At 52.9% G+C, this 27,375-nt stretch overlaps 3 protein-coding genes across 8 annotated transcripts in view; 1 reads left to right on the top strand and 2 right to left on the bottom strand.

The window, feature by feature from the left end:
- Positions 1-896: 896 nt before the first annotated feature.
- NT5C (5', 3'-nucleotidase, cytosolic) lies at positions 897-2,626 on the top strand. 2 transcript variants are annotated; one of them, XM_025363900.1, is made up of 5 exons: positions 897-1,311; positions 1,579-1,679; positions 1,754-1,814; positions 2,167-2,169; positions 2,224-2,626. In XM_025363900.1, exons 1-5 carry the CDS (start codon positions 1,138-1,140, stop codon positions 2,368-2,370), a joined length of 486 nt encoding a protein of 161 aa, XP_025219685.1. In that variant the 5' UTR covers positions 897-1,137; the 3' UTR covers positions 2,371-2,626. The 2 variants fall into 2 exon arrangements, with proteins under 2 accessions (XP_025219685.1, XP_025219684.1); XM_025363899.1 differs by lacking the exon at positions 2,167-2,169 and adding an exon at positions 1,994-2,108 and having other exon boundaries at positions 2,216-2,626.
- ARMC7 (armadillo repeat containing 7) lies at positions 2,618-27,375 on the bottom strand. Of its 5 annotated transcripts, none has more exons than XM_025363901.1 (3): positions 26,922-27,375; positions 26,695-26,838; positions 2,618-4,256 (listed from the first exon to the last, which is right to left on the bottom strand). In XM_025363901.1, the coding sequence occupies exons 1-3, from the start codon at positions 27,010-27,012 to the stop codon at positions 3,895-3,897; spliced, it is 597 nt and encodes a 198-aa protein (XP_025219686.1). In that variant the 5' UTR covers positions 27,013-27,375; the 3' UTR covers positions 2,618-3,894. The 5 variants fall into 5 exon arrangements, with proteins under 5 accessions (XP_025219686.1, XP_025219687.1, XP_025219690.1 ...); XM_025363902.1 differs by having other exon boundaries at positions 26,759-26,838; positions 26,922-27,362; XM_025363905.1 differs by lacking the exon at positions 2,618-4,256 and adding an exon at positions 22,563-23,185.
- The window catches only part of SLC16A5 (solute carrier family 16 member 5), a 39,174-nt gene continuing 16,494 nt past the window's right edge, over positions 4,696-27,375 (bottom strand). The window contains exon 5 of the mRNA XM_025363898.1: positions 4,696-4,746. The gene's annotated coding sequence lies outside the window, so the exon portion shown is untranslated. The remainder of the gene's footprint in view (positions 4,747-27,375) is intronic.

Below are 27,375 nucleotides of genomic sequence, written 5' to 3'. Positions count from 1 at the left end.
TGGCCTCCCAAAGTGCTGGGATTACAGGCGTGAGCCACCGCTCCTGGCCCGGTTCAGCATTTTCTAGATAAGTAGGTAATCCATGTCAGTTCCACATAAAGTCCTGAGGACAGTCCTGATTACCTATGTTTGATCAAAATCATCTTTCCAGGGGAAACCACGCTGAAGCTCCCATGTTTCAAGCCAACTCTAGTGTGAATTAGCTCTTAACCAGCTAGACTTACACAAAGCAGTTAACCGATTCATTTCACTTTGTAGTCCTCAAGGGACTGTTCCTGCCCCACTCACAGACGATATCAATCCACTGAGACTGCCGCACTCACAGACGAAATCAATCCACTGAGACTGCCGCACTCACAGACGAAATCAATCCAACTGAGACCACGGCATTGCGGTAAAAAAAAGAGTTTGGCCGGGCGCGGTGGCTCACGCCTGTAATCCCAGCACTTTGGGAGGCCGAGGCAGGCGGATCACTTGAGGTCAGGAGTTTGAGATCAGCCTGACCAACATGGCTAAACCCCGTCTCTACTAAAAATAAAGATTAGCCAGGCGTGGTGGCAGGTGCCTGTAATCCCAAGTACTCGGGAGGCTGAAGCAAGAGAATCGGTTGAACCTGGGAAGCGGAGGCTGCAGTGAGCCGAGATCGCGCCACTGTTGCACCGCATACGGCCTGGGCGACAGAGCAAGGCTCCCTCTCAGAAAAACAAACAAAAAAACCGTGGAGCTAGCCCCACAGGTTTAGGACCCTTGACTTCCTCGTTAGTATTTCAGATCAACCCTTTGTTGGGCCCCTGGAAGGTCGGTCCCCTACTAGTAACGTGAGGTGAACGGGGGTACGTCTGCTGTAAAGTGGGGGGCGTCTGATGCGGACAAAGGCTGGGTCCCGAGAAAGCGCAGGGTCAGAAAAGTGCCCCCCAAAGCCGTCCCTGCACCCGAACCCTAGGAAGGCCTCGCGCAGAGCCTTCCGCAGCGGTTTACGACCTGGGCGGGGCGTCCCGGAGGCTCTATGCAAATCAGCCCAGCGGACCCCGTCCAGCGCCCGGGCTCCGGAAGCAGCGCTCCCCTCCCACTCCCCGCGCTTCCGGCCGGGCCCGCGCCCCCCAGACGCCGAGAGCCTGCAGCCCCGGCCCGGCGGCGATGGCGCGGCGCCTGCGTGTGCTGGTGGACATGGACGGCGTCCTGGCCGACTTCGAGGCCGGCCTTCTGCGGGGCTTCCGCCGCCGCTTCCCTGAGGAGCCGCACGTGCCGCTGGAGCAGCGCCGCGGCTTCCTGGCCCGCGAGCAGTACCGCGCCCTGCGGCCCGACCTGGCGGTAGGGGGCGCGGGGTCCCCACACGGGCAGGGCCGGCTCGCTCCGTTCCCGGGGTCACCCCCTTCTGTGTGAAGGGCGCAGAGCCCTTACCCTGGCACCCGCGGGCAGCGCACCCTGGGGAGGAGCCTTTGGGCGCGTGCCCCTGACCAAAGACCCCTCCGCAGCTCGGAGCCCGGGCCCAGAGCCCCCAGGAGCCTCCCTGCGAGTCCTCGTGGGAACTGCATCTGCCGGAGGCAGAAGCCGGGACCCAGAACTCTTGTCTTTCAGGATAAAGTGGCCAGTGTGTACGAAGCCCCGGGCTTTTTCCTGGACCTGGAGCCCATCCCGGGGGCCTTGGACGCTGTGCGGGAGATGAACGACCTACCGGAGTAAGGAGAGTGGGGGCGGGCGGAGTCCTGGGCGGGCTCCCGGCTCCCGGCGGTAACCGCGACCTTCTCCGCAGCACTGAGGTCTTCATCTGCACCAGCCCCCTGCTGAAGTACGACCACTGTGTGGGTGAGAAGGTGTGGCTGCCCCGCCCCTACTCCGCACGTGGAGCTGCCTAAATCCTGATTTTAAAAAGAAACCACCAGAAACCCAGAAGGTCGGGGGTGGGGGGCTCTCAAAGGCTTAGACCCCACTCCCTGTCCCTGAATTCCGGCTCCCATCAGGCCCTACTTACAGACCTGTGTCTTCTACACAGTACCGCTGGGTGGAGCAGCACCTGGGGCCCCAGTTCGTAGAACGAATTATCCTGACAAGGGACAAGACGGTGGTCTTGGGGGACCTGCTCATTGATGACAAGGACACAATTCGAGGTTGGATCCGTTATCCTTGGCAGCCTCCAGGCCTCTAGCCTGCCCTGATTAGGGAGAGGAAGTAATCATGCCCATTACAGATGTCAGCGCTGCCTTTCTTGTCCCAGGCGACGAGGAGACCCCGCGCTGGGAGCACATCTTGTTCACCTGCTGTCACAATCGGCACCTGGTCCTGCCCCCGACAAAGAGACGGTTGCTCTCCTGGAGTGACAACTGGAGGGAGATCTTAGACAGCAAGCGAGGAGCCGCGCAGCGGGAATGAGCGGGGATGCCGCGGGCAGCAGCTGGCGCTGAAGGGCGAGCAGGGGCCACCACAGAGCCGAGTCAGGGCGGCATCGTGCTGGTGCCTCTGGCCCTGTGGAGTGGAGCAGGCAGATACCGTTAAGCGCTGTGCTGCCAGGCCCCAGGCCCAGCCACCCGGTACCTTCCGAGAGGCTGCCGCTGGCCCCTGCTTGCGTGGAAATAGTGGGAAAACCAGTCGGAACTCTTTAATAAAAAAAGACCTTGGCTTTCTGGTCTTCTAGGACCCTTTATTTGGGAACATAAAGGGACAGGTTCCCTGGGTGGGTGCTGATGAGCCCTTCCCTCCCCTCTGAGCCGTGGTCCCTGAATCTGCCCCATTTCCATGCCCATGTGGATATCATTCTTGTAGCACCTGCCATTCCTGGGCCATGTAAGGGGTCAGCCTTGAGGAGGTACACAAGAGGCAAGGACCCCCCATTTTCCCTGAGCAACTTCCCATCAGCTCCCACGCACCTTCTGTTGACCAGGTGGCGCCGTGGACATGGAGCCACATCCTTTATGTTGCTGTCTCTTCCTGTCTCCCTTGAGCACCATTTTCACTGCGTCCCTCATGAGACACACTTCTGGGGTAGGGCTCCCCATCACTGAGGGTGACAGCAAAGGAGGAGGGCCAAAGCTTTCAGCTGGGGCGGTGGAGTGGTGACGGGGGAGGAGGAGGGCAAAAGCTTTCAGCTGGGGCCATGGAGTGGTGAGGGGGGAGGAGGAGGGCCAAAGCCTTCAGCTGGGGCCGTGGGGTGGCAAGGGGAGAAGATGCAGTTCCCAGGGCTGGCGCCTCTACTCCGACATCTCATCACCTGCATGGCCTTGTGCTTGATGCCCAATGGCCACATTAAGTCACTGGGCTGTCACTCAAGGGCAGAGACCATATCTTCATCTTGGAATCATGGTGCCTAGCAGATAGCAGGGCTGGGTGGACAGTCAATGCTGGGCCACAGGTTATCCAGGTTGGCATCCACCAGGCCCAAATGCCCAGCTTGGGGAGCCCCTGGGGGAGGTATCCATCCTCCACAGCCCCGGAGGGGGCACCACATCTTTTACCATGAGGCATCTCATTCCTATCCCTGAAAACTACTCCAGACACTTCTGTTAAGGGATAATCCCTGATTTCCCGCAGCAAAGGCAGCTCTCCTAAGCCTCAGTCCCAGCTCTTGAGAACACTGTACTGCGAAGCCTCTGGGTCCAGGCACTTGGCCACTTCTTACACCAGGGCCTGAGCCTGGCAGTGGTGGCACCAGACGTAGGGTAGAGAGTGCCGGCCTATGAAAGCAGCTCCAGTTTGATCTCCGCGTGCCTCGGAGTCTGGCTTCCTCACTCCTGACGGCGTTTCATCACAGTGTAAATGCCTGTCCTGCTGAAAGAACCCGCCTTTCAAATGGCTGAAAAGGCACCAGTGGGGCAGCATATGCTCCCCCTGTTCCCTGCGTCCACATCAGGACCGTGGTCTCCAGCAGTAGGGGTGCTACAGTCTCGTGGTCCCCGTGGATCAGCGCTGCCGTGGGGCCATGCTCCTCGGCAGTGGGATACCCAGGGCAGAGTGCGCCTGCCGGCTGCGAGCCTCGGCCACCTGGCGTGGGGAGCAGAAGTCCTCCAGGAAGATCTGCGCCAGGTTCCGGAGCCTGGCACTGGCCGAGAGGGAGAAGCGAAGCATGCACTGCACCACGGGCGCGGCGGTCAGCTCCGGGGGAAAGCTGTGGCCTGGCGGGCTCAGGTGCATGAGCGTGGTAATGGCAGACAGCACCGTCTCCTCGTTGGGGCTGGACAGGCAGTTGATGATGAGTGGGACGCCTCCTGCCTGCAGGATGTGCTCCTTGTTGGCCCGGTCTGGGCACAGGTTGCACAGGCCTCCTGTGGGAGACCAAGGAACAATCTGGATGCTGTAGCCCTGGGCCTCCTGCCAGCTCCCCAGCTCATGAACCCCAGGGAGGGCCCAGGCTGAGAAGCTGGTCCCAGCACAAGCGATCCAAAGCCCATTCTGGCTCCTGCCTTCTCGGTTCTAGAAAGGCCTGCCTGCTCCCGTCTGCCACAGCCCAGCCTTCCAGAGGTGCGCACAAATCCCTTTCCCTCTCGGTTCAGCCAGTTCAATGGCTGATACGCTTTCTTTTTTCCCTTTAATGTAAAAACCTAAAACAAGGCCGGCCCAGGCACAGTGGCTCATGCCTGTAATCCCAGCACTTTGGGAGGCTGAGGTGGGTGGATCACCTGAGGTCAGGAGTTCGAGAACAGCCTGGCCAACATGGTGAAACTGTCTCCACTAAAAATACAAAAATCAGTCGGGCGTGGCAGGTGCCTGTAATCCCAGCTACTTGTGAGGCTGAGGCAGGAGAATCGCTTGAATCTGGGAGGCGGAGGGTGCAGTAAGCCGAGATTGCACCATTGCACTCCAGCCTGGGCAACAGAGTGAGACCCTATCTCAAAAAAATAAACTAAAAACCTATAATGTATCATCACCTTAGAACAATTTATAAAAATTATAAACATATAAGATGATGGTTTCATGGGTATACACTTACACCAAAATTTATCAAATTGTACCCTTTAAATATGTACAGTTTATTATGTCCATAATATAGCAATAAAACTGGTAAAAATACTAGAATGGGCTGGGCACAGTGGCTCACACCTGTAATTCCAGTGCTTTAGGAGGCCAAGGCAGGAGGATCCCTTGAGCCCAGGAATTCAAGACCAGCCTGGGCGACATGGCAAAACTCTGGCTCTACAAAAACACACAAAATTAGCCAGGCGTGGCGGTACATGCCTGTAGCCCCAGCTACTTGAGTGGCTGAGGTGGGAGGACTGTCTGAACCCAGGAGGTGGAGCTACAGTAAGCCATGATCGCACCACTGCACTCCAACCTGGGCGACAGAGTGAGACTCTGTCTCAAAAACAAACAAATGGCTCAAAAACAAACAAACAAATTATAGGCTCACGCCTATAATCCCAGCACTTTTGGGAGGCCGAGGTGGATGGATCACCCTGAGGTCAGGAGTTCCAGACCAGCCTGGCCAACATGGTAAAACCCCATCTCTACTAAAAATGCAAAAATTAGCTGGGCCTGGTGGCATATGTTTATAATCCCAGCTACTTGGGAAGCTGAGGCAGAATAGCTTAACCCGGTAGGTGGAGGTTGCTAAGATGGCACCACTGCATTCCAGCCTGGGCGACAGAGCAATAGTACGTCTCAAATGTCAGGCGGCTGACTGAACATTGGTTTTTCATCCCACAATTTGAAATATGTGAATACATGTAAGTATTTAGTAAAAATGGGATACTCTGCTTGCTGCTTGATCAGTTTTCTGAGATGGGGTCGGGTCTCCCTATGTTGTCCAGTCTGGTCTTGAACTTCTGGCTTCAAGTCATACTTCTGCCTCAGCCTCCCTGGGAGTTAAGACTACAGGCATGCACCACTGTGCATGGTTTACGCCAGCTTTTATTTTATTTATTTATTTTATTTTTTTGAGACAGAGTTTTGCTCTGTCACGCAGGCTGGAGTGCAGTGGCGTGATCTTGGCTCACTGCAACCTCCACCTCCTGGGTTCAAGTGATTCTCCTGCCTCAGCCTCCCAAGTAGCTGGGATAACAGGCATGTGCCACCATGCCCGGCTAAATTTTTGTAGTTTTAGTAGAGACGGGGTTTCACCATGTTGGCCAGGCTGGTCTCGAATTCCTGATCTCAGGTGATTCACCCGCCTCGGCCTCCCAAAGTGCTGGGACTATAGGCATGAGCCACTGTGCCCGCCCCAGCTTTGTACATTTAACAATATATTGTGATTAGCGGGGCATGGTGGAGCCCACCTATAGTCCTAGCTACTAGGGAGGCTGAGGCAGGAGAATCGCTTGAACCCAGGAGGCTGAGGTTGCAGTGAGCCAAGATTGTGCCATTGCACTCCAGCCTGAGCAAACGAGTGAAACTCCACCTCAAAAACAAAACAAAACAAAAAAACCCCAAAAACAATGTATTGTGAACATCTTTCCATGCCAATAAATGCACATTCATGGCTATGCAATCATTGTAGATTAATGGTAAGGAGTGTACCATTTGACTTATGTACTGTAATTAAGAGATTAGAGTATTTTAAAGTTATTTCCATGTCACCGTTACTAGGATTCTGGAGGAAAACAGAAAAGGCAACAGTGAGACATCAGTGGTTGGTTCTGCATCAAAGAACTCATGTGCTCAGGTAGTGTGGCCGGAATCCCACCCCCATTCCCTCAGGTCAGGCCCCCTCAGTGTAATAACCTCTTGGCCTTGGGGACAGATGCTACCTTGTTTTGGAGGTCACTCCGCTCAGCACCGCTGCTCACTGCGGGAAGATGACTTTCCGTGCATCCTAACGCAGCTTCCTGTCATCACAGTACCCCTCCCTTTGGTTCCTGCTCAGTGGAGGAAGCCACCTCTCAGCTCATTTGCAAAACATACCCAGTGTCCTGAGTGACCAATCAGGAGTGAAGACCACAGCTCCACCCACTTGCCCTGTTTTTCTGGAAACTAACAAAGATTTACCTGAACCTGAAGCCCCACTAAGACATCTTCCCCAGCCGGAGGGACAGGTGCCCATGGTGCCCCTGCCAAGGACCCTCCTCCACTGACGGGGGCAGGAGCCTGCCAAGGTTTCACTCTGCTGCCTGCTCCCGAGCAGCACCTGGGTCACACTGGTCCTGCTTTGGGGAAACTTTTTTTTCTTTTTGAGATGGAGTCTCGCTCAGTTGCCCAGGCTGGAGTGCAGTGGCGCGATCTTGGCTCACTGCAACCTCCACCTCACAGGTTCAAGTGATTCTCCTGCCTCAGCCTCCCAAGTAGCTGGGATTACAGGCACATGCCACCACGCCCGACTCTTTTTTTTGTAGTTTTAGTAGAGACGGGGTTTCACCATGTTAGCCAGCTGATCTTAAACTCTTGACCTCAGGCGATCCACCCATCTTGGCCTCCCAAAGTGCTGGGATTACAGGCGTGAGTCACCACGCCCAGCTGGAGGAACATTATTACAGGATCCCACTGCATGCAGAGTAAATTCCAGACCCCCGTGTGCTCCTTACCCCTGAGCTGTCCTGTCTGTTCTTCCCTCTCCCTGGCACTCACTGCAGTCGCCAACCTCAGTCCATCCCTGAGACCCTTCAGCCCCCAGCTGTCACACGCTGACACCCTCTTGCTGCTAACAAGCCCTCCACGGCTCTCCTTGTGAGTTGCGTCTTCCTGGGATACCAGACTAGGCGCTCTGCCATGTCGGGGTGGCCCTTCGTCACCTAGTTCTTTAAGCACTGACCCGGGGGGGAAAGGGTTGAAAGAACCATGGATGGTCAGGGGGCTGGACAGGATGGCTCCCTGACATCCCGCCCACCCTGGACTTCTGTAGTTCTTAGATCTGGGCTGCAGCTCACAGGCAGGACATGTCTGAGAGACCGAGGGGGCTCTTTGGCCTCTCTGGAGTCCTGAGAAAGAGGAGCAGCGGCAGAGGGCAACTAGGCACTGACCGAGAGCCTCTCCCCATGGGGCCCTTGGAGCCTCCCTTGCCAGTCCCACCTCAGCACTTCCTAAAGCACAGGGTGGCCCCTAGCATGGCTGCCTTCTGTCCTTCCGCCAGGAGCTGTAAGGCAGGGCTCAAGCTCCTGGAACTGTGGACACTTCACTGAGCATGCACTGGACACATGACTGAACCCTAGAAACAAGTGCTATCATCACCCCCATTTCCGTGGGAGAAGTCAAGGCTATGAGAGGCTGAGTGAGCTGCCCACAACACTAAAGAGGGGGAGCCTTCTGCCCCTCCCAAGGGAAATGGCGGCCCTCTGGAAGCAGTAAGGACAGCTCATCCAGCCTTGGGCAGATGCCAGGTTCAGTCCGGAGCAGGGGCAGTGGAAGTGCTATGGTTGGACTCAGCTGCTCAGACACACCCGCGGCATGTCTCCCGAGCTGACAGGGGAGCAGCCTCCTGTGCACACTGGACTGCAGGTGGGGTGATGGGATTTCTCTCTGTGTAAAGTGTGATAAGATGAAGCCCAAGTCACGGCCTGCCAGCTGAGTCATCACCACACCCAGGTGCACCTGGGCAGGACACGGCCACCCAGACTGCAGAAAACCAGAGGGTGGGGGCAGGAGGCGGCCTCAGGAAAGCCACTCTCTCCCCTCCCTCCCCACGCAGAGGCCCGGGAGTCTCCAAGGATGGGCCGGGGGCCTGCCGGAGCTCACCAGCTGCTTGGGCACCCTCCGCAGTAGCAGGGACCTTCCTGAAGTCCCTCTGCCTGATGGGCAGTGTCCCTTAGAGATGAAGAAGGGGGTGAGGGCCAGAAAAGAAAAGGGCAGAGAGCTTCAGGGCAGGAAGGCTGACCTGGAGCAGAAAGATGAGCCGAGATGGCGCCAGAGGACCCACAAGAGGCCACAGCCACAGCTGCTTTGAGCTTCTCCCTGGGTCTCCCTGTGTGAACCTGCCCTGAAGAACTGAGGAAGGCCATGGAAAAAGAGCAACATGGAAACTGGGAGCTTCTTAGAATGCTCGGTAATAGTCAGATGGCTAAATTATGGAACATGTATATGATGAAGCAGTATAGAGTACTTTTTTTTTTTTGAGTATGAGCCTCGCTCTTGTCGCCCATGCTGGTGTGCAGTGACACGATCTCGGCTCACTGAAACCTCCACCTCCTGGGTTCAAGTGATTCTCCTGCCTCAGCCTCCTAAGTAGCTGGGATTACAGGCATGCACCACCATGCCCAGTTAATTTTGTATTTTTAGTAGAGATGGGGGTTTCACCATGTTGGCCAGGCTAATCTCGAACTCCTGACCTCATGCCTTGGCCTCCCAAAGTGCTGGGATGGCAGGCGTGAGCTGCTGTGTGTGGCAATATTTACAGTTCTTAAAAATAATGTCTTCAGGTTGGGCATGGTGGCTCACGCCTTTAATCCCAGTATTCTGGGAGCTGAGGCGGGTGGATCACGAGGTCAGGAGATTGAGACCACCCTGGCTAAAATGGTGAAACCCCATCTCTATTAAAAATACAAAAAATTAGCCAGGCGCGGTGGCGGGCGCCTGTAGTCCCAGCTACTCGGGAGGCTGAGGCAGGAGAATGGCCTGAACCCGGGAGGCGGAGCCTGCAGTGAGCAGAGATCACGCCACTGTACTCCAGCCTGGGCAACAGAGCGAAACTCTGTCTCAAAAAAAAAAAAAAAAAAAGTCTTCAAAGGCCAGGTGTGGTGGCTTATGCCTGTCATCCCAGTACTTTGGGAGGCCGAGGTGGGTGCATCACAAGGTTAAGACCAACATAGCCAATATAGTGAAACTCCGTCTCTACTAAGAAAAAAAAAAAAATACCTGGGCCTGGTGGTGTATCCCTGTAGTCCCAGCTACTCAGGAGGCCGAGGCAAGAGAATTGCTTGAACTCAGGAGGTGGAGGTTGCAGTGAGCCGAGATTGCGCCATTGCACTCCAGCTCGGGTGACAGAGTGAGACTTCACCTCAAAAATTAAAAAAAAAAAAAAAAGGCTCCAAAGAATAATTCATGTTAGAAAATGCCTGTAATTTAAGATGAAGGAGGGAAGGACACCAGATTGTACATACAATAAGATAAGCCCGCTAAGATGCCACCTCCTCTGAGAGCTTTCTGTGACCACCTAACCTGCCCCCAACTACGTCCCCCGCACCAGGCTTTGCTTCTTTCCCTCACACTTACTGACATTACAGTAGTTATCTGTCAAAATGTTTATTGGCTGTTGCTCCACTAAACTATAAACTCCGTGAGAATGGGGACTCTGCCTTGTCTCACTCTCTATCGGCAGCCTCGCATGTGGCAGGTGTTCAATAAATAGGAAACTGTTATCCCTACAGATATTCTTTTAAAAATTAAAAAAGCCGGGGACAGGCATGGCGGCTCACTCCTGTAATCCCAGCACTTTGGGAGGCCGAGGGGGGTGGATCACTCGAGGTCAGGAGTTCCAGACCAGCCCGGCCAACATGGCAAAAACCTGTCTCTACTAAAAATACAAAAATTAGCCAGGCATGGTGGCACACACATGCAACCTCAGCTACTCGGGAGGCTAAGGTGGGAGAATTGCTCGAACCCAGGAGGCGGAGGTTGCAGCCAGCTGCGATCGCGCCAACTGTGCTCCAGCGTAGATGACAGGGAGAGACTCCATCTCACAAACAAAAGAAATGGCCAATACTAAGTGTTGGCAAGGAAGTGGAGCATATAGCATAACCCGGTGTAACTACGTGGAAAGTGATTTGGCAGCTTCTCATGACGTTAAACGCACATCTACCCTAGGACTGAGCAACTCCACTCCTAGGTGAGAAATGAGTACATATCTGTATGAACATGATCCTAACAGCTTCATTCATAAAGCTTCCAAACTAGGAACAACTCAAATCTCCCTCTACAGGTAGATGGATAAACATCCAAAGGAATGGACGATGATACTGCAACCATTTAGATGAATCTGAAAAACGTAATGTTGAGTGAAAGAAATGAGATACGAGAGTAGATCCTGCATGATTCTGTTTGTATGAAGTTCAAGAACTTCATACAGGGGGATAGAGGTTAGAATAGTGGTTGCCTTGGAGTGGGAGATACTGACCCAGCGTGGGTGTGAAGGGAATTTCTATGTCTTGGTTTAGAAGCTGCTTACATGGATGTACACATAGCTCAGTGAATTTCAACATTCACCAAACTGGCACTTAAGATATGTGCATTTTATTCTGTTGATCATACTGCAATCTTTTTTTTTTTTTTTTTTTTTTTTGAGACGGAGTCTTGCTCTGTCGCCCAGGCTGGAGTGCAGTGGCGCAATCTCAGCTCACTGCAAGCTCCGCCTCCCGGGTTCACGCCATTCTCCTGCCTCAGCCTCCCGAGTAGCTGGGACTACAGGTGCCCGCCACTGCGCCCGGCTAATTTTTTCTATTTTTAGTAGAGACGGGGTTTCACCATGGTCTCGATCTCCTGACCTTGTGATCCGCCCGCCTCGGCCTCCCAAAGTGCTGGGATTACAGGCGTGAGCCACCGCGCCCGGCCTTTTTTTTTTTTTTTTTTGAGACCAAGTCTCGCTCTGTCGCCCAGGCTAGAGTGCAGTGGTACCATCTTGGTTCACTGCAAGCTCCGCCTCCCAGGTTCACACCATTCTCCTGCCTCAACCTCTCGAGTAGCTGGGACTACAGGCGTCCGCCACCTCGGCCGGCTAATTTTTTTGTATTTTTAGTAGAGATGGGGTTTCACTGTATTAGCCAGGATGGTCTCGACCTCCTGACCTCGTGATCCACCCACCTCAGCCTCCCAAAGAACTGGGATTACAGGCATGAGCCACCAGGCCCCGCCACCATACTGCAATCTGAAAAACGATTATAAAACAGAAAACAGAACAAGTTCTGACTGCCTAATGAACATGCTCTGGACAAGACAGAGAAAACAAGCAGCAAGGGCTGGGCCTTCGAGACTTCAGGAAACACAGGAACTCTATACGAGAACCCTGAGGGAGGCAAAAGAGGAAACCCCACATGAAAGCAAGATGAGAAAGCTAGAGATTCGGGGAGGTCAGGTGGGTGACCTCAGCTCACACGCCATGTCGGGCACTGGTGCAGGCAGCGACAACCCGGACCATGAGGGGAAGGTCAAAGGATGGTCCCAGGGATTAAATGAGGTGATGGTGGTCGAGCACGGTGGCTCACACCTGTAATCCCAGCACTTTGGGAGGCCGAGGGTGGATCACCTGAGGTCAGGAGTTCAAGACCACCCTGGCCAACATGGCGAAACTGCATCTCTACTAAAAATACAAAAACTAGCTGGGCATGGTGGCATTCGCCTGTAGTCCCAGCTACTTGGGAGGCTGAGGCAGGAGAATGGCTTGAACTCGGGAGGCGGAGGTTGCAGTAAGCCCAGATCGTGCCACTGCACTCCAGCCTGGGCAACAGGGTGAGACTCCATCTCAAAAACAAAACAAAACAACAAAACAACGTGATGCTTCTGACAAGCGCTTAGCTGGCACCTGGCACCTGGTGGCTGGGCAGGCCCTCGGTGAGGGCAGCTCAAGATACAGCTACATCTGGGGACTCGCCCATGCTGAGATGAATCAACCCAGGGTCAAAGTCTTCACAGGGGGCCAGGCGTGGTGGCTCACGCCTGTAATCCAGCATATTGGGAGGCCGAGGCCAGTGGATCACCTGAGGTCAGGAGCTCTAGACCAGCCTTGCCAAGACGGTGAAACTCCGTCTCTACTAAAAATACAAAAAATTAGCCAGGCATGGTGGCAGGGGCCTGTAATCCCAGCTACTCGGGGTTGCTGAGGCAGGGAATCGCTTGAACCCGCGAGGCGGAGGTTGCAGCGAGCCAAGCTCGCGCCATTGCACTCCAGCCTGGTGGGACCAGAGCAAGACTTCATCTCAAAATATATATATATATATATATATATATATTACATAACAAGTATTATATTATATATTATATAATATATATTATACATTACATATATATTTTATATTACATATATTATATATTGTATTATATATTTTATATATATATATCTTCACAACGGATTATTTGTTCTTGGGCTTTCCTTTAGTGTCTTGCAAATGTCTCCTTCGATTTCAAGTCTGAAGGACAGACAGTACATAGAGTAAGCCACCCTTTGTGTAAGAAGGCAGGGTGAACAGGAACACACCGTGTATGAACTCACCCTTGCAAGACGTCAAAGTGTAATAAGGAAACGGGTTAGTATGAGACAGGGAACAAGGGAGAAGGGACCCGAATGGAGGTGAGACTTCTGAAAATACCCTGTAATACAGTTTTGACTTATGCATCGCGGCTTTTCATAATTTTTTTTTTTTTTTGAGACAGAGTTGTGCTTTGTTGCCCAAGGTGGAGTGCAGTGGCGCGATCTCGGCTCGCTGCAACATCCCCCTCCCAGGTTCAAGCGATTCTTCTGCCTCAGCCCCCCAAGTAGCTGGGAGGACAGGCGTGCACCGCCACGCCCGGCTAATTTTTGTATTTTTAGTAGAGATGGGGTTTTGCCATGTTGGCCACGCTGGTCTCAAACTCCTGGCCTCAAGTGATGCACCGACCTAGGGCTCCCCAGTGTTGGGATTACAGGTGTGAGCCACCGTGCCTGGCCTGTCACACAGCATTTAAACAAGACAGTTCTTTACTGACCAACAGGGCAAGGGTGTCAAAATTTGTTGCTAAGTTAAAAAAAAAGATACAGAGGCTGGGCGCAGTGGCTCATACATGTAATCCTAGCACTTTGGGAGGCTGAGGTAGGCAGATCCTGAGGTTAGGAGTTAGAGACCAGCCTGGCCAACATAGTGAAACACCGTCTCTATTAAAAATACAAAAAATTAGCCAGGCGTGGCCGGGCGCAGTGGCTCACGCCTGTAATCCCAGCACTTTGGGAGGCTGAGGCAGGTGGATCACGAGGTCAGGAGATCGAGACCATCCCGGCTAACACAGTGAAACCCTGTCTCTACTGAAAATACAAAAAAAAAAAAACTGAGCCAGGTGGCGGGTGCCTGTAGTCCCAGCTACTCGGGAGGCTGAGGAGGAGAATGGCGTGAACCCTGGAGGCGGAGTTTGCAGTGAGCCGACATTGCGCCACTGCACTCCAGTCTGGGCAACAGAGTGAGACTCCCGTCTCAAAAAAAAAAAAAAAAAATTAGCCAGGCGTGGTGGTGGGCACCTGTAATCCCAGCTACTCGGGAGGCTGAGGCGGGAGAATCGCTTGAACCCAGGAGGTGGAGGTTGCAGTGAGCCGAGATCCTGCCATTGCACTCCAGCCTGGGCAACAGTGTGAGACTCTGTCTTGAAAAAAAGATACAGCATATGGAGACAGCATGCCACCACATGTGTACAACATGCAGGAAATTTACTGTATACATATTTGTTTATAAATCCTGAAAATATCCCTGGTGAGCACACAGAAACAAATACTTGTGGTTGCCTCTGGAAAAAGCTACTGAGGGAGAGCTACTGTTCATGACTCTTTGAATTTCATACCACCTGAACCAGTTATGTATTAACATAGACAGCATGCACACACATGCACCCTGCTTGTGCCTGGTACTAAAGGGAGGGGGAATTGGTCTGGGAGTCAGGGCATATGGGGAGGTGGCCTTTGCGTAGGTCGGAGACAGCCTGAATCTAGCCTGCTGAACAAATGGTGAAAGCGGCTGGAGACATCCAGGGAGAGATTAATGGAGCAAGAATCTCAATGTCACCTCCTTCCTGAGATGGGAATCCCGCTACATGTGGATGGCAGGAGAACTTCTTCTGAAGCAGAAAGACGTGTGGCCCAGGATCAGTAAGAGAAGGAGACACAGGGCAGCCACCCAATGCAGAAAGGAAGCAGGGCTCTGTGTCAGGCAGACCCAGTGAGAACCCCAGCACTGCCACTGAGGACCAGGCAACCAGAGTCAGCTACTGAATTTCTCTAAGCCTTGGTTTCTTCACCAGTAAAATGGGCAGAGAAAGTAAATGATGTGATCAGCACATCTTGCTCGCACACACAGGTGATGTGGAGTGAGCATGCACCTGCTCAGAGCCAGGGGCTGGCAGTGCCAGAGCTGCAGCCTCACACACAGAAAAGTGCCGGCACATACAGGCAGTTTATCAACGAGAAAGCAAGTGCCTGCGTAGCCAGTACTGAGGTGATCCATAAGCCTTCACATGTGCCTTTCTGATCCAATCCTCTCCCTCCCTCAGAGGTGCACACCTTCCTAATCACACTGTAAGTACTACTATGTGTATAGCATCATTTGCTAAATATTATGTTTGTAAGATTGTTGCGTGGAACTGTAGATTTCATTTTCGTTGCTAAATAGTAGAAATATCTGGCCAGACACAGTGGCTCACGCCTGTAATCCCAGCATTTTGGGAGGCTGAAGTGGGTGGGTCACAAGGTCAGGAGCTCAAGACCATCCTGGCCAATGTGGTGAAACCCCATCTCTACTAAAAATACAAAAATTAGCCGGGTGTGGTGGCGGGCACCTGTAGTCCCAGCTGCTCGGGAGGCTGAGGCAGGACAATTACTTGAACCCAGGAAGCAGAGGTTGCAGTGAGCTGAGATCGCACCATTATACTACACCCTGGGCGACAGAGCAAGACTCCGTCTCAAAAAAAAAAAAAAAAAAGAAAAATATCCTGTGATGTCAGTATCCATTCTCCTGCTGACTGTCTCCAGTTCGGGACTGTTACAGACAGTGCTGCTGGTGGCATTTCACTGCATGTGCACGTACCCTAGCCCTATGGATTTAAATGCTGGGTCATGGGGTGCGCCTGCTATCTTCAACTTTACAAAATACTGTTTTCCTTTTTCTTTCTTTTTTTTTGAGACGGAGTCTTGCTCCGTCGCCCAGGCTGGAGAGCAGTGGCCCGATTCCGGCTCCCTGCAAGCTCCGCCTCCCGGGTTCACGCCATTCTCCTGCCTCAGCCTCCTGAGCAGCTGGGACTACAGGCGCCCGCCACCACACCCGGCTAATTTTTTGTATTTTTGGTAGAGCCGGCGTTTCACCGTGTTAGCCAGGATGGTCTCGATCTCCTGACCTCGTGATCCACCCGCCTCGGCCTCCCAAAGTGCTGGGATTACAGGCGTGAGCCACCGCTCCCGGCCTTTTTTTTCTTTTTTGAGATGGAGCTTCACTCTGTCACCTAGGCTGCAAGTGCAGTAGTAGGATACTGGCTCACTGCAACCCTCGCCTCCTGAGTTCAAGCAATTCTGCCTCAGCCTCCCAAGTAGCTGGGATTACAGGCATGCACCACCACGCCTGGCTAATTTTGTCTGTATTTTAAGTAGAGACGGGGTTTCACCATGTTGGTCAGGCTGGTCTCAAACTCCTGACCTCAAATGATCCACCCATCTCGGCATCCCAAAGTGCTGGGATTACAGGCATGAGCCACCGTTCCCAGCCCAAAACACTGTTTTCCAAAGGCTGATGAGGATTCATTTACCAGCCTTTATCGGAACACCACTACCATCTGGTGGCAGCTACATGTATTGCAGGAAACAGAACACAGGAAAGAGATTGACCTGAATTCTAGGAGGCCACCTTCTTAAAACTTTTTTTCTTTTTTTTGAGGAGTTTCACTCTGTCGCCCAGGCTGGAGTGCAGTGGTGCGATCTCGGCTCACTGCAACCTCCACCTCCCGGGTTCACGCCATTCTCCTGCCTCAGCCTCCCGAGTAGCTGGGACTACAGGCGCCCGCCACCATGACCGGTTAATTTTTTCCATTTTTTAGTAGAGCCGGGGTTTCACCGTGTTAGCCAGGATGGTCTCGATCTCCTGACCTCGTGGTCCGCCCGCCTCGGCCTCCCAAAGTGCTGGGATTACAGGCGTGAGCCACCGCACCCCACCTTTAAACTGTTTCAGTAACAAAACTGCTAAGTAATCTATGATTCTCTTGGATTCAACCAGTTTTCATGAAAGCAGAAAATTATTTCCTGATTCCTTCATATCTCCATGCAACATCTAGGATGGTGCAGGTATACAGGACATCTAAGAGTCAGTCAATGGTGCTGTGGGCAGACACTCCCAAATGAATTCCAAAGGCTACCAATGCTTTCATTTAGGACTTGGAACTCAGAATTCTTTCATTCAACGACTATTTACTGAGATCTTGGTTTTACATCTAGTTTCCATAATTCATCCACCTCCCATCTAACATCCCAAACAAGGGCAGCTCTGGCCTAACCAAGGCTCCCTCCCAATGTCTGTTCCTTCTTTTTTTGTTTGTGGTTTTTTTGGAGACAGTGTCTTGCTCTGTCACCCAGGCTAGAGGGCAGCGTTGTGATCATGGCTCACTGCAGGCTCGACCTTCTGGGCTCCAGTGATCCTTCTGCCTCAGCCTCCTAAGTACCTGGGACTACAGGCGTGTACCACCATGCCTCATTAATTTTTTATAGTTTTTTTTTTGTAGAGATGGGGTCTTACTATGTTTCCCAGGCTGGCCTCAAACTCCTGGGCTCAAGTGATCCTCCGACCCCAGCCTCCCAAAGTGCTAGGATTACAGGCATGAGCCACTGCACCCAGCCCCAGTGGCAGTTCCTCTGTGACACTGGTACAATGTGGCCCCCGACTGTGGGCACTACCAGTTGCAGCAGAAATTACTTCCCACCAGAACTCACTCAGGGATGTGGCAGAGGCAGCAAGGTGCCATAGAGACAAAGAACAAAGGAAGAGGCTGGGCGGGGTGGCTCATGCCTGTAATCCCAGCACTTTGGGAGGCCGAGGTGGGCGGATCATCAGGTCAGGAGTTTGAGACCAGCCTGACCAATATGGTGAAATCCCATCTCTACTGAAAATACAAAAAAATCAGCTGGGCGTGATGGCATGCACCTGTAATCCCAGCTGCTCAGGAGGCTGAGGCAGGAGAATCGCTCGAACCCGGAAGGCAGAGGTTGCAGTGAGCACTGCACTCTAGCCTGGGTGACAGAGACTATGCCTCAAAAAAAAAAAAAACAAGGGACTAGAGTCTGAGCCTGGTGCCAGCTGGGCTCCCGGGGCACGGAATTTGGATCCTGGATGACAGGGGCGAAATCCTGGCTCCAGTCATCACTAACAGCGGGAACTCCAGGCAGTGGACTTGCCCTCACTTGGTGGTGGGGGTTCCTGATATGTAAAAAGGGGTTAGAACCATCCGCCTTGCTGTTAATGACAGATTCAGAGGCCTTGTGGGCAGGGCGGGTTCAGGTGGGTGTGTGGTGAGCACATGGTGTGCACTGGGTGGGCGTCCAGAAGAGGCAGCTTTTATCCCAACAGCACCCAAACAAGAGCCCTGCACCCTAGGGAGAAAAGGCAGCCAGAAGCACAGGAAAGGGTCAATAAACTAGTTCTACAATTGCTCTAAATGGGCAAATCCACGAGAGGCCACAAGAGGCCAGAGACTTGAAAACCCATGCATGTTCTCCGCAATCGCTGTAACCAGATCCTTCCTCACGGCTGTGGCGTGCCCACGGCAGGCAACTGAGAGGAAGCCACAGGAGAGACCCCCCCCAGAGAGGAAGGTGAGCGAGGCCAGGCTGCTGCTGGTGAGTGGTTGCTGCCACTGCAGTTCCGCTGCCACCGCTGATGGGTGGAACTGCAGTGGCAGCAGGGTGGCAGCCAGGGCCAGACTGAAGCCCTGGCTGACATCGAGAGAGAGCAGGGGCTTCTCTAGGGGCCTGCAGGCCCCCAAGCATGGAAATAAAGGAAAATCTTGAGTCCCTTCATGAAATTCCAGGCACCTAGCTAGCCCTGAGAAGCAAATGAACAACTTGATAAGCAAGAAGGTAACAGTTAGCTTAAAACAATAGCCAAGGAAGTCAGAATCAGGGGATGTCTGGTTCCCCCACAGAAATTAAAGATAACATCTGTTTGTTTGTTTTTGAGACAGTCTTGCTCTGTTGCCCATGCTGTAGTGCAGTGGCATGATCTTTGCTCACTGTAACCTCTGCCTCCTGGGTTCAAGCGATTCTCCTGCCTCAGCTTCCCGAGTAGCTGGGATGACAGGCTCCTGCCACCATGCCCGGCTAGATTTTGTATTTTTAGTAGAGATGGGGTTTCACCATATTGGCCAGGCTGGTCTTGAACTCCTGAGCTCAAGTGATCCACCCGCCTCAGCCTCCCAAAGTGCTGGGATTACAGGCATGAGCATCTGCGCCCAGCCTAAAGATAACATCTTAACATCTGTCCTTGAGTTGCTTTTCAGAAACCTGGACCCCCAACAAACAGTTCCCCTGGCACTGAGACCTCAGATAAGGGGAACTGAAAACTGCACTCTGACCACTCTCTAGACTCCCTGAGGGGCCTGGGGGACACGCTCACAGGTCATAGCTAACATTCTTTTTTGCTGATGCCAAATTTGTAGACAAAGCCTCACCTCCCTACCCAATCACAAACCAGAAAATCTTTGAAGCCACCTATGAGCCCATCCCTTGGAGACATCCTGCCTTCTTAGGCCAAACCAATATATAGCCTCCTGGTGTTGATTTAAAACTTTGTCTGTAACCTCTGCCTCCCGCCTTTAAACACCCTTACCCATAAGCCATCTGGGAGTTTGGGTCTTAAGCATGAGCTGCCGGATTCTTCTTGCTTGTCACCCCACAATAAAGGCCTCACTTTGGGCTGGGCACAGTGGCTCACACCTGTAATTCCAGCACTTTGGGAGGCCAAGGCAGGCAGATCTCCTGAGGTCACGAGTTCGAGACCAGCCTGACCAACATGTCGAAACCCCATCTCTACTAAACATACAAAAATTAGCCAGGTGTGGTGGCAGGTGCTTGTAACCCCAGCTACTCAGGAGGCTGAAGGCAGAATTGCTTGAACCAGGTAGGCAGAGGTTGCAGTGAGACGAGATCGCGCCATTGCACTCCAGCCTGGGCAACGGAGTGAGACTGTCTCAAAAACAAACAAACAAACAGAAAACAGAAAACAAAGCCTCACTTTCTCGCATTGCAATTTTGTCAGTAATTGGCCTTAGTGTGCAGGGTGAGCCAATCCATTTGGTTGGATAGCATCCAGCTTCCAGCCCTCAGAGAGGAGGCAGAATGCCGGGCCAAAGAGCAGGCCTCGGAGCTGCCACAGCAAAGCCAGCATGGAAGAGCACCTGTGAGTGTGGCCGCTGCAGGCACAGACGGAAGGAAGCCTGCATTCTCACCCTGGCCTGTGACAGCCAGACAAGGGGCAGCTGTCTACACCACAGCTTCCTTATTGATAAAATGAGCCATTTGGAGTAAACTCCTTCCTACCTTTCACTCCACAGTCTTAGGAATTGGAACTCCTGTAAGGGCAGGAAAAGGGCCAAGGGAATAGCTTGTAGACTCTGACTGCTTTGGGTTTAAGTCTCAGGTCTGGTACTCTTTATTTTTTTGAGACGGAGTTTCACTCTTGTTGCCCAGGCTGGAGTGCAATGGTGCGATCTTGGCTCACCTCAACCCTGCTTCCTGGGTTCAAGCGATTCTCCTGCCTCAGCCTCCCGAGTAGCTGGGATTATAGGTGCGTACCACCACGCCCAGCTAATTGTATTTTTATTTTTTTTTTTTAATTTTTTTTTTTTGTTGAGACGGAGTCTCGCTTTGTCGCCCAGACTGGAGTGCAGTGGCCGGATCTCAGCTCACTGCAAGCCCTGCCTCCCGGGTTCACGCCATTCTCCTGCCTCAGCCTCCCGAGTAGCTGGGACTACAGACGCCCGCCACCTCGCCCGGCTAGGTTTTTGTATTTTTTAGTAGAGACGGGGTTTCACCGTGTTAGCCAGGATGGTCTCGATCTCCCGACCTCGTGATCCGCCCGTCTCGGCCTCCCAAAGTGCTGGGATTACAGGCTTGAGCCACCGCGCCCGGCCCTAATTGTATTTTTAGTAGAGATGGGGTTTCTCCATGTTGGTCAGGCTGGTCTCAAACTCCCGACCTCTGGTGATCTGCCCACCGTGGCCTCCCAAAGTGCTGGGATTACAAGCATGAGCCACTGCGCCCGGCCTAGATCTGGTACTCTTTAAACCTTTGGCCAGCCCACAGAACCTCCCTAAGCCTCAAAGTCCTGATTGGAAAGAAGGCAGTATAAGCACATCTACTTCAGCACTATCTCTAATGCACAAGAAGCAAGCGCCTGGCACCCAGTGGGTGCTCCCCAAGTGTGAGCTAATGCCATCCGTGATGGGGACACAACAGTACCGGGCCAGCAGCCAGGCTCTCCCCACCTAACATTGCCTGGGCACCCTCTGGGAGGCTGAGGATCGGCGTTCCTGTCATTCCGTGATGTTTTTCCAGAAGGTAAGAATTCCTGGAGCAGGGCCGGGCGTGGTGGCTCAAGCCTGTAATTCCAGCACTTTGGGAGGCCGAGACGGGCGGATCACGAGGTCAGGAGATCGAGACCATCCTGGCTAACACAGTGAAACCCCGTCTCTACTAAAAAATACAAAAAAAAACTTAGCCGGGCGAGGTGGCAGGCGCCTGTAGTCCCAGCTACTCGGGAGGCTGAGGCAGGAGAATGGCGTGAACCCGGAAGGCGGAGCTTGCAGTGAGCTGAGATCCGGCCACTGCACTCCAGCCTGGGTGACACAGCGAGACTCCGTCTCAAAAAAAAAAAAAAAAAAAAAAAAAGAATTCCTGGAGCAGATGAGTGGTTCCCTTGATAAGACATCCCATCCCCCACCTCACCACTCTGGGAGAAGGGGCGACTGCTCACCCTCAAAGGGTTTTGGGTATCATTTGTCTTGGATGGCGACCAAGGGGATCCTGTCGAAGGCTGCAGACACTGACCCTAAAAGAGCACTGTAGTGCTTCATTCAATTCTCTCGATGTGAAGCAGCTGCTGGCACTGTCCCCATCTGACAGATGATTGGAGAAGAGCCCACACCCAGATGCTTGCCTGACCCCAATGCCCAGCTCTCGTCCAACTCACTGTGCTGTTTGCCAACAAGCAGACATTTGTTTTGTTTGTTTTTGTAGGGACAGGGTTTTGCTATGTTGCCCAGGCTCCTCCCGAACTCCTGGGGACTCACGCAATCCTCTTGCTTCAGCCTCCCAGAATGCTGGGATTACAGGTATGAACCACCCTGCTCAACCAAGCAGATACGGATTTTGGTTCTTTTTAAGAGACAGTCTCACTCTGTCACCCAGGCTGGAGTGCAGTGGCATGATCTTGGCTCACTGAAATCTCTGTCTCCTGGTTCAAGTGACTCTTCTGCCTCAGCTTCCAAGCAGCTGGGACTACAGGTGCGCGCCACCATGCTCAGTTAATTTTTTGTATTTTTAGTAGAGACGGGGTTTTGCCATGTTGGCCAGGCTGGTCTCAAACTGACCTTAAGTGATCCACCTGCCTCGGCCTCCCAAAGTGCTGGGATTACAGGTGTGAGCCACCTGAACCAACCCTGCTCAGGGGTGCTGCACCAAGTCATGGCCAGGACTCCACACTTATTAAGTGAAGATCCCTTGCTTTTCCTTCCCCTTCTCTCCTCCTCCCTAGGCCAAAAGGCCTAAGCACTCAAACCATGCAGACAGAAGCAAGGTTGGCTCGGGCTCAGGGAGGTCACAATCTCAGGGCTGCCACAGGGGATAAAAGACTCAAAGCTCCAAAGCGCAGCACGGAGCCTTCTCCGGAAACAGCAGAATAAGTGCCTGTCGGGGATCCCCAAGCAGAGACACTAAGAGAAAGGGAAACGACGCCAGTAAGAAAATACGTGGGGGCTCTCCTTCTCAGTTATGCATAATAAATATACGAGAAATTTCATCTGCAGAGGGTCCCACGGAGGGATTCCATGCTGAGAAAGCTACCGTGCTTGGGGCGGGGCGGGGCTTGCTCTGGCAGAAGAAGAGAAAAAAAGGAGGAAAAAACGGTTGGGAAAAGTAAAACTGGTGATAATGATCCCAACAATTCTAGATAAAGTAACTGCACAGGGACGCAGATGCACAGACACACACACCCACACTTCTGCTCCCACAACCACCTGCGAGGCAGGCAAGGCAGGTGAGGGAACCACGCTCGGAGAAGGGACGGGAGTCAGCTAGGAATCAGCTGAAAAGTGGAGACGCTGGGGCTCAGTCACCCACGCGGGGAAGCTGCCCAGGGTGGCAAGAACCCAGGCCAGGCCCACGCCGCCCCCATAGCTCAGTGGACCCGGACCTCAGGGTACCCCTGTCCTGGGAAAGTTGCTTCCTGACCCTGAGGAAACGCCAGCAGGAAAGACCCCACTTGGTAAACATTTTTTGTGGGGACTGCTCTGTGACTTCCGCCAATTTTTCTCCAGGGTCAGCGGCTTGATTTGGAGGAGCTCTATCGCCCCCTGGTGGAGGTTTAGCCACATGCATCTGCAGGGGCCACAGTCACCATTCAGAAAGCAGCAGCTGTGTGTGGGGCAGAGGCATGAAAAGGGAGGGGACAGAGGACATTTTAGAGACCAACTTTTTAGAATATTTGTTTGGCATAATAATCTTCTAGAGGAGCTGGCATCACTCGGGGACCTGGGCAACTAGGGCTCCTGCGCTGGCTTGGCTTTAGCAGGCCCCACTCTGGTCCTCTGCAGGGCAGTAAGTCCAGGGAACTCACCCAAAGCCCAGGGCCGCCCTTCCCCTGTACCTGGAGCTCCAGGCCCTAAACCTGCTCCCACGGCCGCATGGGCCTCTTTCCTGGATCCTGACTCCCAGGGGTGAATGCCACCGTTGGTGTGTGCACTTCCAAACCCAGGGAGTGGCCAAGGGGCAGCTGTCTGTGGGGGTGTGAATCTGCTCACACATGTGCTGGAGCCCCCTCATGGAGAGAAGACCCTCATTTGTAGTCTAGTCCCAGGAACCTCCTCTCCTCTCCTCTTTAGAGGAGACCTGGGCGGTCTTTGAAAAATTTGAATCACACTTATAATAATGTATTTTTAAAAATGTATTACTTGGGCCAGGCGTGGTGGCTCACGACTGTAACCCCAGCACTTTGGGAGGCTGAGGCGGGCGGATCACCTGAGGTCAGGAGTTTGAGGCCAGCCTGGCCAACATGGTGAAACCCCATCTCTACTAAAAACACAAAAATTAGCCAGGCATGGTGGCGGGCGCCTGTAATCCCACCTGCTCGGGAGGTTGAAGCAGGAGAATTGCTTGAACCCAGGAGGCAGAGGTTGCAGTGAGCTGAGATCGCACCACCACATTCCAGCCTGGGTGACAGAGCAAGACTCCATCTCAAAAAATAAAATAAAATAAAATGTGTTACTTGATCCTATCAAGACTTTCAACCCAATTTCTAGATTATAGGAAATAAAGGGGATAAAGAAACAAACCACAGGCCGGGCGCGGTGGCTCACGCCTGTAATCCCAGCACTTTGGGAGGCCGAGGCGGGCGGATCACGAGGTCAGGAGATCGAGACCATCCTGGCTAACATGGTGAAACCCCGTCTCTACTAAAAATGCAAAAAATTAGCCGGGCGAGGCGGCGGGCGCCTGTAGTCCCAGCTACTCGGGAGGCTGAGGCAGGAGAATGGCGTGAACCCGGGAGGCGGAGCTTGCAGTGAGCCGAAATCGCGCCACTGCACTCCAGCCTGGGCGACTAAGCGAGAGACTCTGTCTCAAAAAAAAAAAAAAAAAAAAAAAAAAAAGAAACAAACCACAAAGAGGCAATGAGACAAACCGGAAGGGGGAACATTTGCATTCCTGGTTGGCGCCTTCAAGAATCAGTGTTATGAAATGAGGGTCTGTTTAGGGTTACAAGAGATTTATCTCTTGGGGCCAGGAGTTCAAGACCAGTCTGGGCAACACGGTGACACCGTGTGTCGACAACAAATTTAAAAAAAAAAAAAAAAAGCCGAGTTCGAGACCAGTCTGGGCAACACAGTGAGATCCTCTCAAAAACAAATTAAAAACAAAAAAAAGCCGGGCATGGTGGTGTCCACCTGTAGTCACAGCTACTCGGGAGGCTAAGGCAGGAAGACTGCTTGAACCCAGATGTTTAAATTTATGGTGAGCTATGATCACACCACTGTACTCCAGCCTAAGTGACACAGTGAGACCCTATTTCAAAAAAAAGAAAAAGATTTAAGATAATTTATGTAGTGACTTCCTTCCAATGGGTATAATACATAATATGTAAAGAGGGGAAAGAAAGAGTAATTTTACAGTGGAGAAGCCTGACAAGACTTCAGCCAGGTGATCACGCGCGTGTTGCCCAGGCTGGAGTGCAGTGGCTATTTACAGGTGCAATCATGCAATCGTAGCACACTACAGCCTCAAACTCCTGGGCTCAAGCGACCCTCCTGAGTATCTGGGGCTACAGATGAGCACTGTGCATGGCTTGAAAAAGGGATTTTTGTTTGTTCTCAAAATTTTGTCTGCTTCAAACTATTTCCCACGGCCTAGATCTAAGCTCCGGCAAGCTCTGGTGCCGCTTAACTCTCTATCCTCTTTTTGTGCCATTCTCCACTTCACTATAACGATCCTGCCACATTCATCTTCCTTCTGGCTCCTTTCTGTTTTAAGGCCTTTGCCCATGCTGTGTCCCTGCTAAAATGCCTTTCTCATGATGGCCAAAACGGAAGTAACCACCACCTTCTACTGCTGTCTCTCATCACCCCATTTATTTGCTGCTGAGCATCATCTTTTTTGTTTGCTAACCACCTGTCCCCCCTACTAGAATGTAAGCTCCTGAGGGGCAAACACTTTCCCTAACTTGTTCACCATACTCCAGCATTTAGAGCAGTAGTTTACATATACGGTACATGCCCAGTAAATATCTGCCCAGTGAATAAATCAATAGGTCTTAAGATCATAACTACAAAAGAAGCCGTAAGTTACAGACTGCAAGCCATCTCTGCTTCTCCTGATATGAAAACACTAAATATGAGTTACTTTTGTTTCTAAGACAGATTCTCATTCTGTCACCCAGGCTGGAGTACAGTGGCCCAATCCCAGCTCACTGCAGCCTCGTACTCCCAGGCTCAAGCAATCCTCCCACCTCAGCCTCCTGAGTAGCTGGGACACCACGCCAGACTAATTTTTTTTTTTTTTTTTTTTTTATAGCAGAGGTGGGCTTTTGCCAGGCTGGTCTTGAACTCCGGGACTCAAGTGATCTGCCTGCTTCGGCCGCCCAAAGTGCTGACATTACAGGTGTGAGCCACCTCACCCACCTGAAATTGGTTTTTTTTTTTTTTTTTTTTTTTTTTGAGGGGGTCTCGCTGTTGCCCAGGCTGGGGTGCAGTGGCGCCATCTTGGCTCACAGCAACCTCCGCCTACCGGGTTCAAGTGATTCTCCTGCCTCAGCCTCCCGAGTAGCTGGGATTACAGGCGCCCGCCACGCCCGGCTAATTTTTGTATTTTTAGTTAGAGACGGGGTTTCATCATGTTGGCCAGACTGGTCTCGAACTCCTGATCTCAGGTGATCCGCCTGCCTCGGGCTCCCAAAGTGCTGGGATTACAGGCGTGTGCCACCGCGCCTGGCTACAAAACTGCTCTTTTTAAAACATCTTTTTTTGAGACATGGTCTCACTCCGTCGCCCAGGCTGGAGTGCAGTGGCGCAGTCTCAGCTCACTTTGGCCTCTGCCTCCCGGACTCAAGCAATCCTCCTGCTTCGGCCTCCAGGGTAGCTGGGCCTACAGGTGCACACCACTGTGTGCGGCTAATTTTTGCTCCCGCTTAGCTGGGATTACAGGCATTCACCACCATGCCCAGCTAATTTTTGTACTTTTAGTAGAGACGAAGTTTTGCCATGTTGGCCAGGCTGGTCTCGAACTCCTGACCTCAGGTGATCCCCCCGCCTCGGCTTCCCAAAGTGCTGGGATTACATGTGTGAGCCACCACGCCAGGCCCCAAGGACTCACTTCTAACTCACTTATCTCACCCCGGCCCATTTAGGCATCTAGCGAACGGGCCCAGCCCTTACCAATAGCAAACTCCACCAGGGTCTCGTTCTCCTCCGACAGCGAATCGAGAAATAAATCCAGGACCTGCAGCTGCCGCAGATACTCGTAGTTGCTGGGGTCATAAGCGAAGTTGGCGAGGTTGGCGAGGACTTGCTCCTTGGCGTCTGCAACGGGAAAGCGGCACTGGAGCCAGGTCCGGGCGGCGGTCACAGCCGACCCTGCCACCTGGTCCCACCGTGGCTCTCACCTTGGCTCTGGGTCTCCTGGAATTCCGTGACCAGCGCCTGCAGGTATCCCAAACGCCCGACGTGGGGGTCCACCTTCGGCTTCTGGGCCATGGCCGGCGTGACGGAGGACCCCCAGGGACGGGCGGGAGGGTGGGAAAGGTGCAGGGGGAAAGCCGAGCGAGACCCTCACCCACTCTCCACCTGTCTGGCGAGGGAAGACGCGGGGACGGCAAACGGGTTTCTTTCTTGGGTTCAGACTCTGCAGTAATTTGCAGCTGGAAATGGAATGTGGGGAGATGGGCCGGGGTCTCGGAATCCTGTAGGAGTTGGGTCTGAAAATCGAAATTGGGGCGCGGGACACAGGGAAGCGTCTGCGGGTTGGGGCTGGCGGAGTAGGTACTGGCGCCCAGCCCCCGGCTGCCGGGCTCGGTTCCAGGCTCCTGGCGGAAGCCGCGCTGTCCCCACCCTCCAAGG

Source organism: Theropithecus gelada, chromosome 16 (genome assembly GCF_003255815.1).
Source record: "Theropithecus gelada isolate Dixy chromosome 16, Tgel_1.0, whole genome shotgun sequence".
Classification (NCBI taxonomy): Eukaryota; Metazoa; Chordata; class Mammalia; order Primates; family Cercopithecidae; genus Theropithecus; species Theropithecus gelada.
The sequence above is the reverse complement of the archived record's forward strand: the minus strand, read 5'-3'. Positions and strand labels throughout refer to the sequence as shown.

What these genes read in the sequence shown, in the direction of transcription:
- NT5C (XM_025363899.1), top strand. Translation starts at nt 1,138, where the DNA reads ATGGCGCGGCGCCTGCGTGTGCTGGTGGACATGGACGGCGTCCTGGCC. An exon ending in ACCACTGTGTGGGTGAGAAG is followed by an intron (nt 1,815 to 1,993) that starts GTGTGGCTGCCC and finishes TCTTCTACACAG; the next exon opens with TACCGCTGGGTGGAGCAGCA. An exon ending in TGACAAGGACACAATTCGAG is followed by an intron (nt 2,109 to 2,215) that starts GTTGGATCCGTT and finishes TTCTTGTCCCAG; the next exon opens with GCGACGAGGAGACCCCGCGC.
- ARMC7 (XM_025363901.1), bottom strand. Translation starts at nt 27,012, where the DNA reads ATGGCCCAGAAGCCGAAGGTGGACCCCCACGTCGGGCGTTTGGGATAC. An exon ending in CCAGGAGACCCAGAGCCAAG is followed by an intron (nt 26,839 to 26,921) that starts GTGAGAGCCACG and finishes TTCCCGTTGCAG; the next exon opens with ACGCCAAGGAGCAAGTCCTC. An exon ending in CCTGGTGGAGTTTGCTATTG is followed by an intron (nt 4,257 to 26,694) that starts GTAAGGGCTGGG and finishes GGTCTCCCACAG; the next exon opens with GAGGCCTGTGCAACCTGTGC.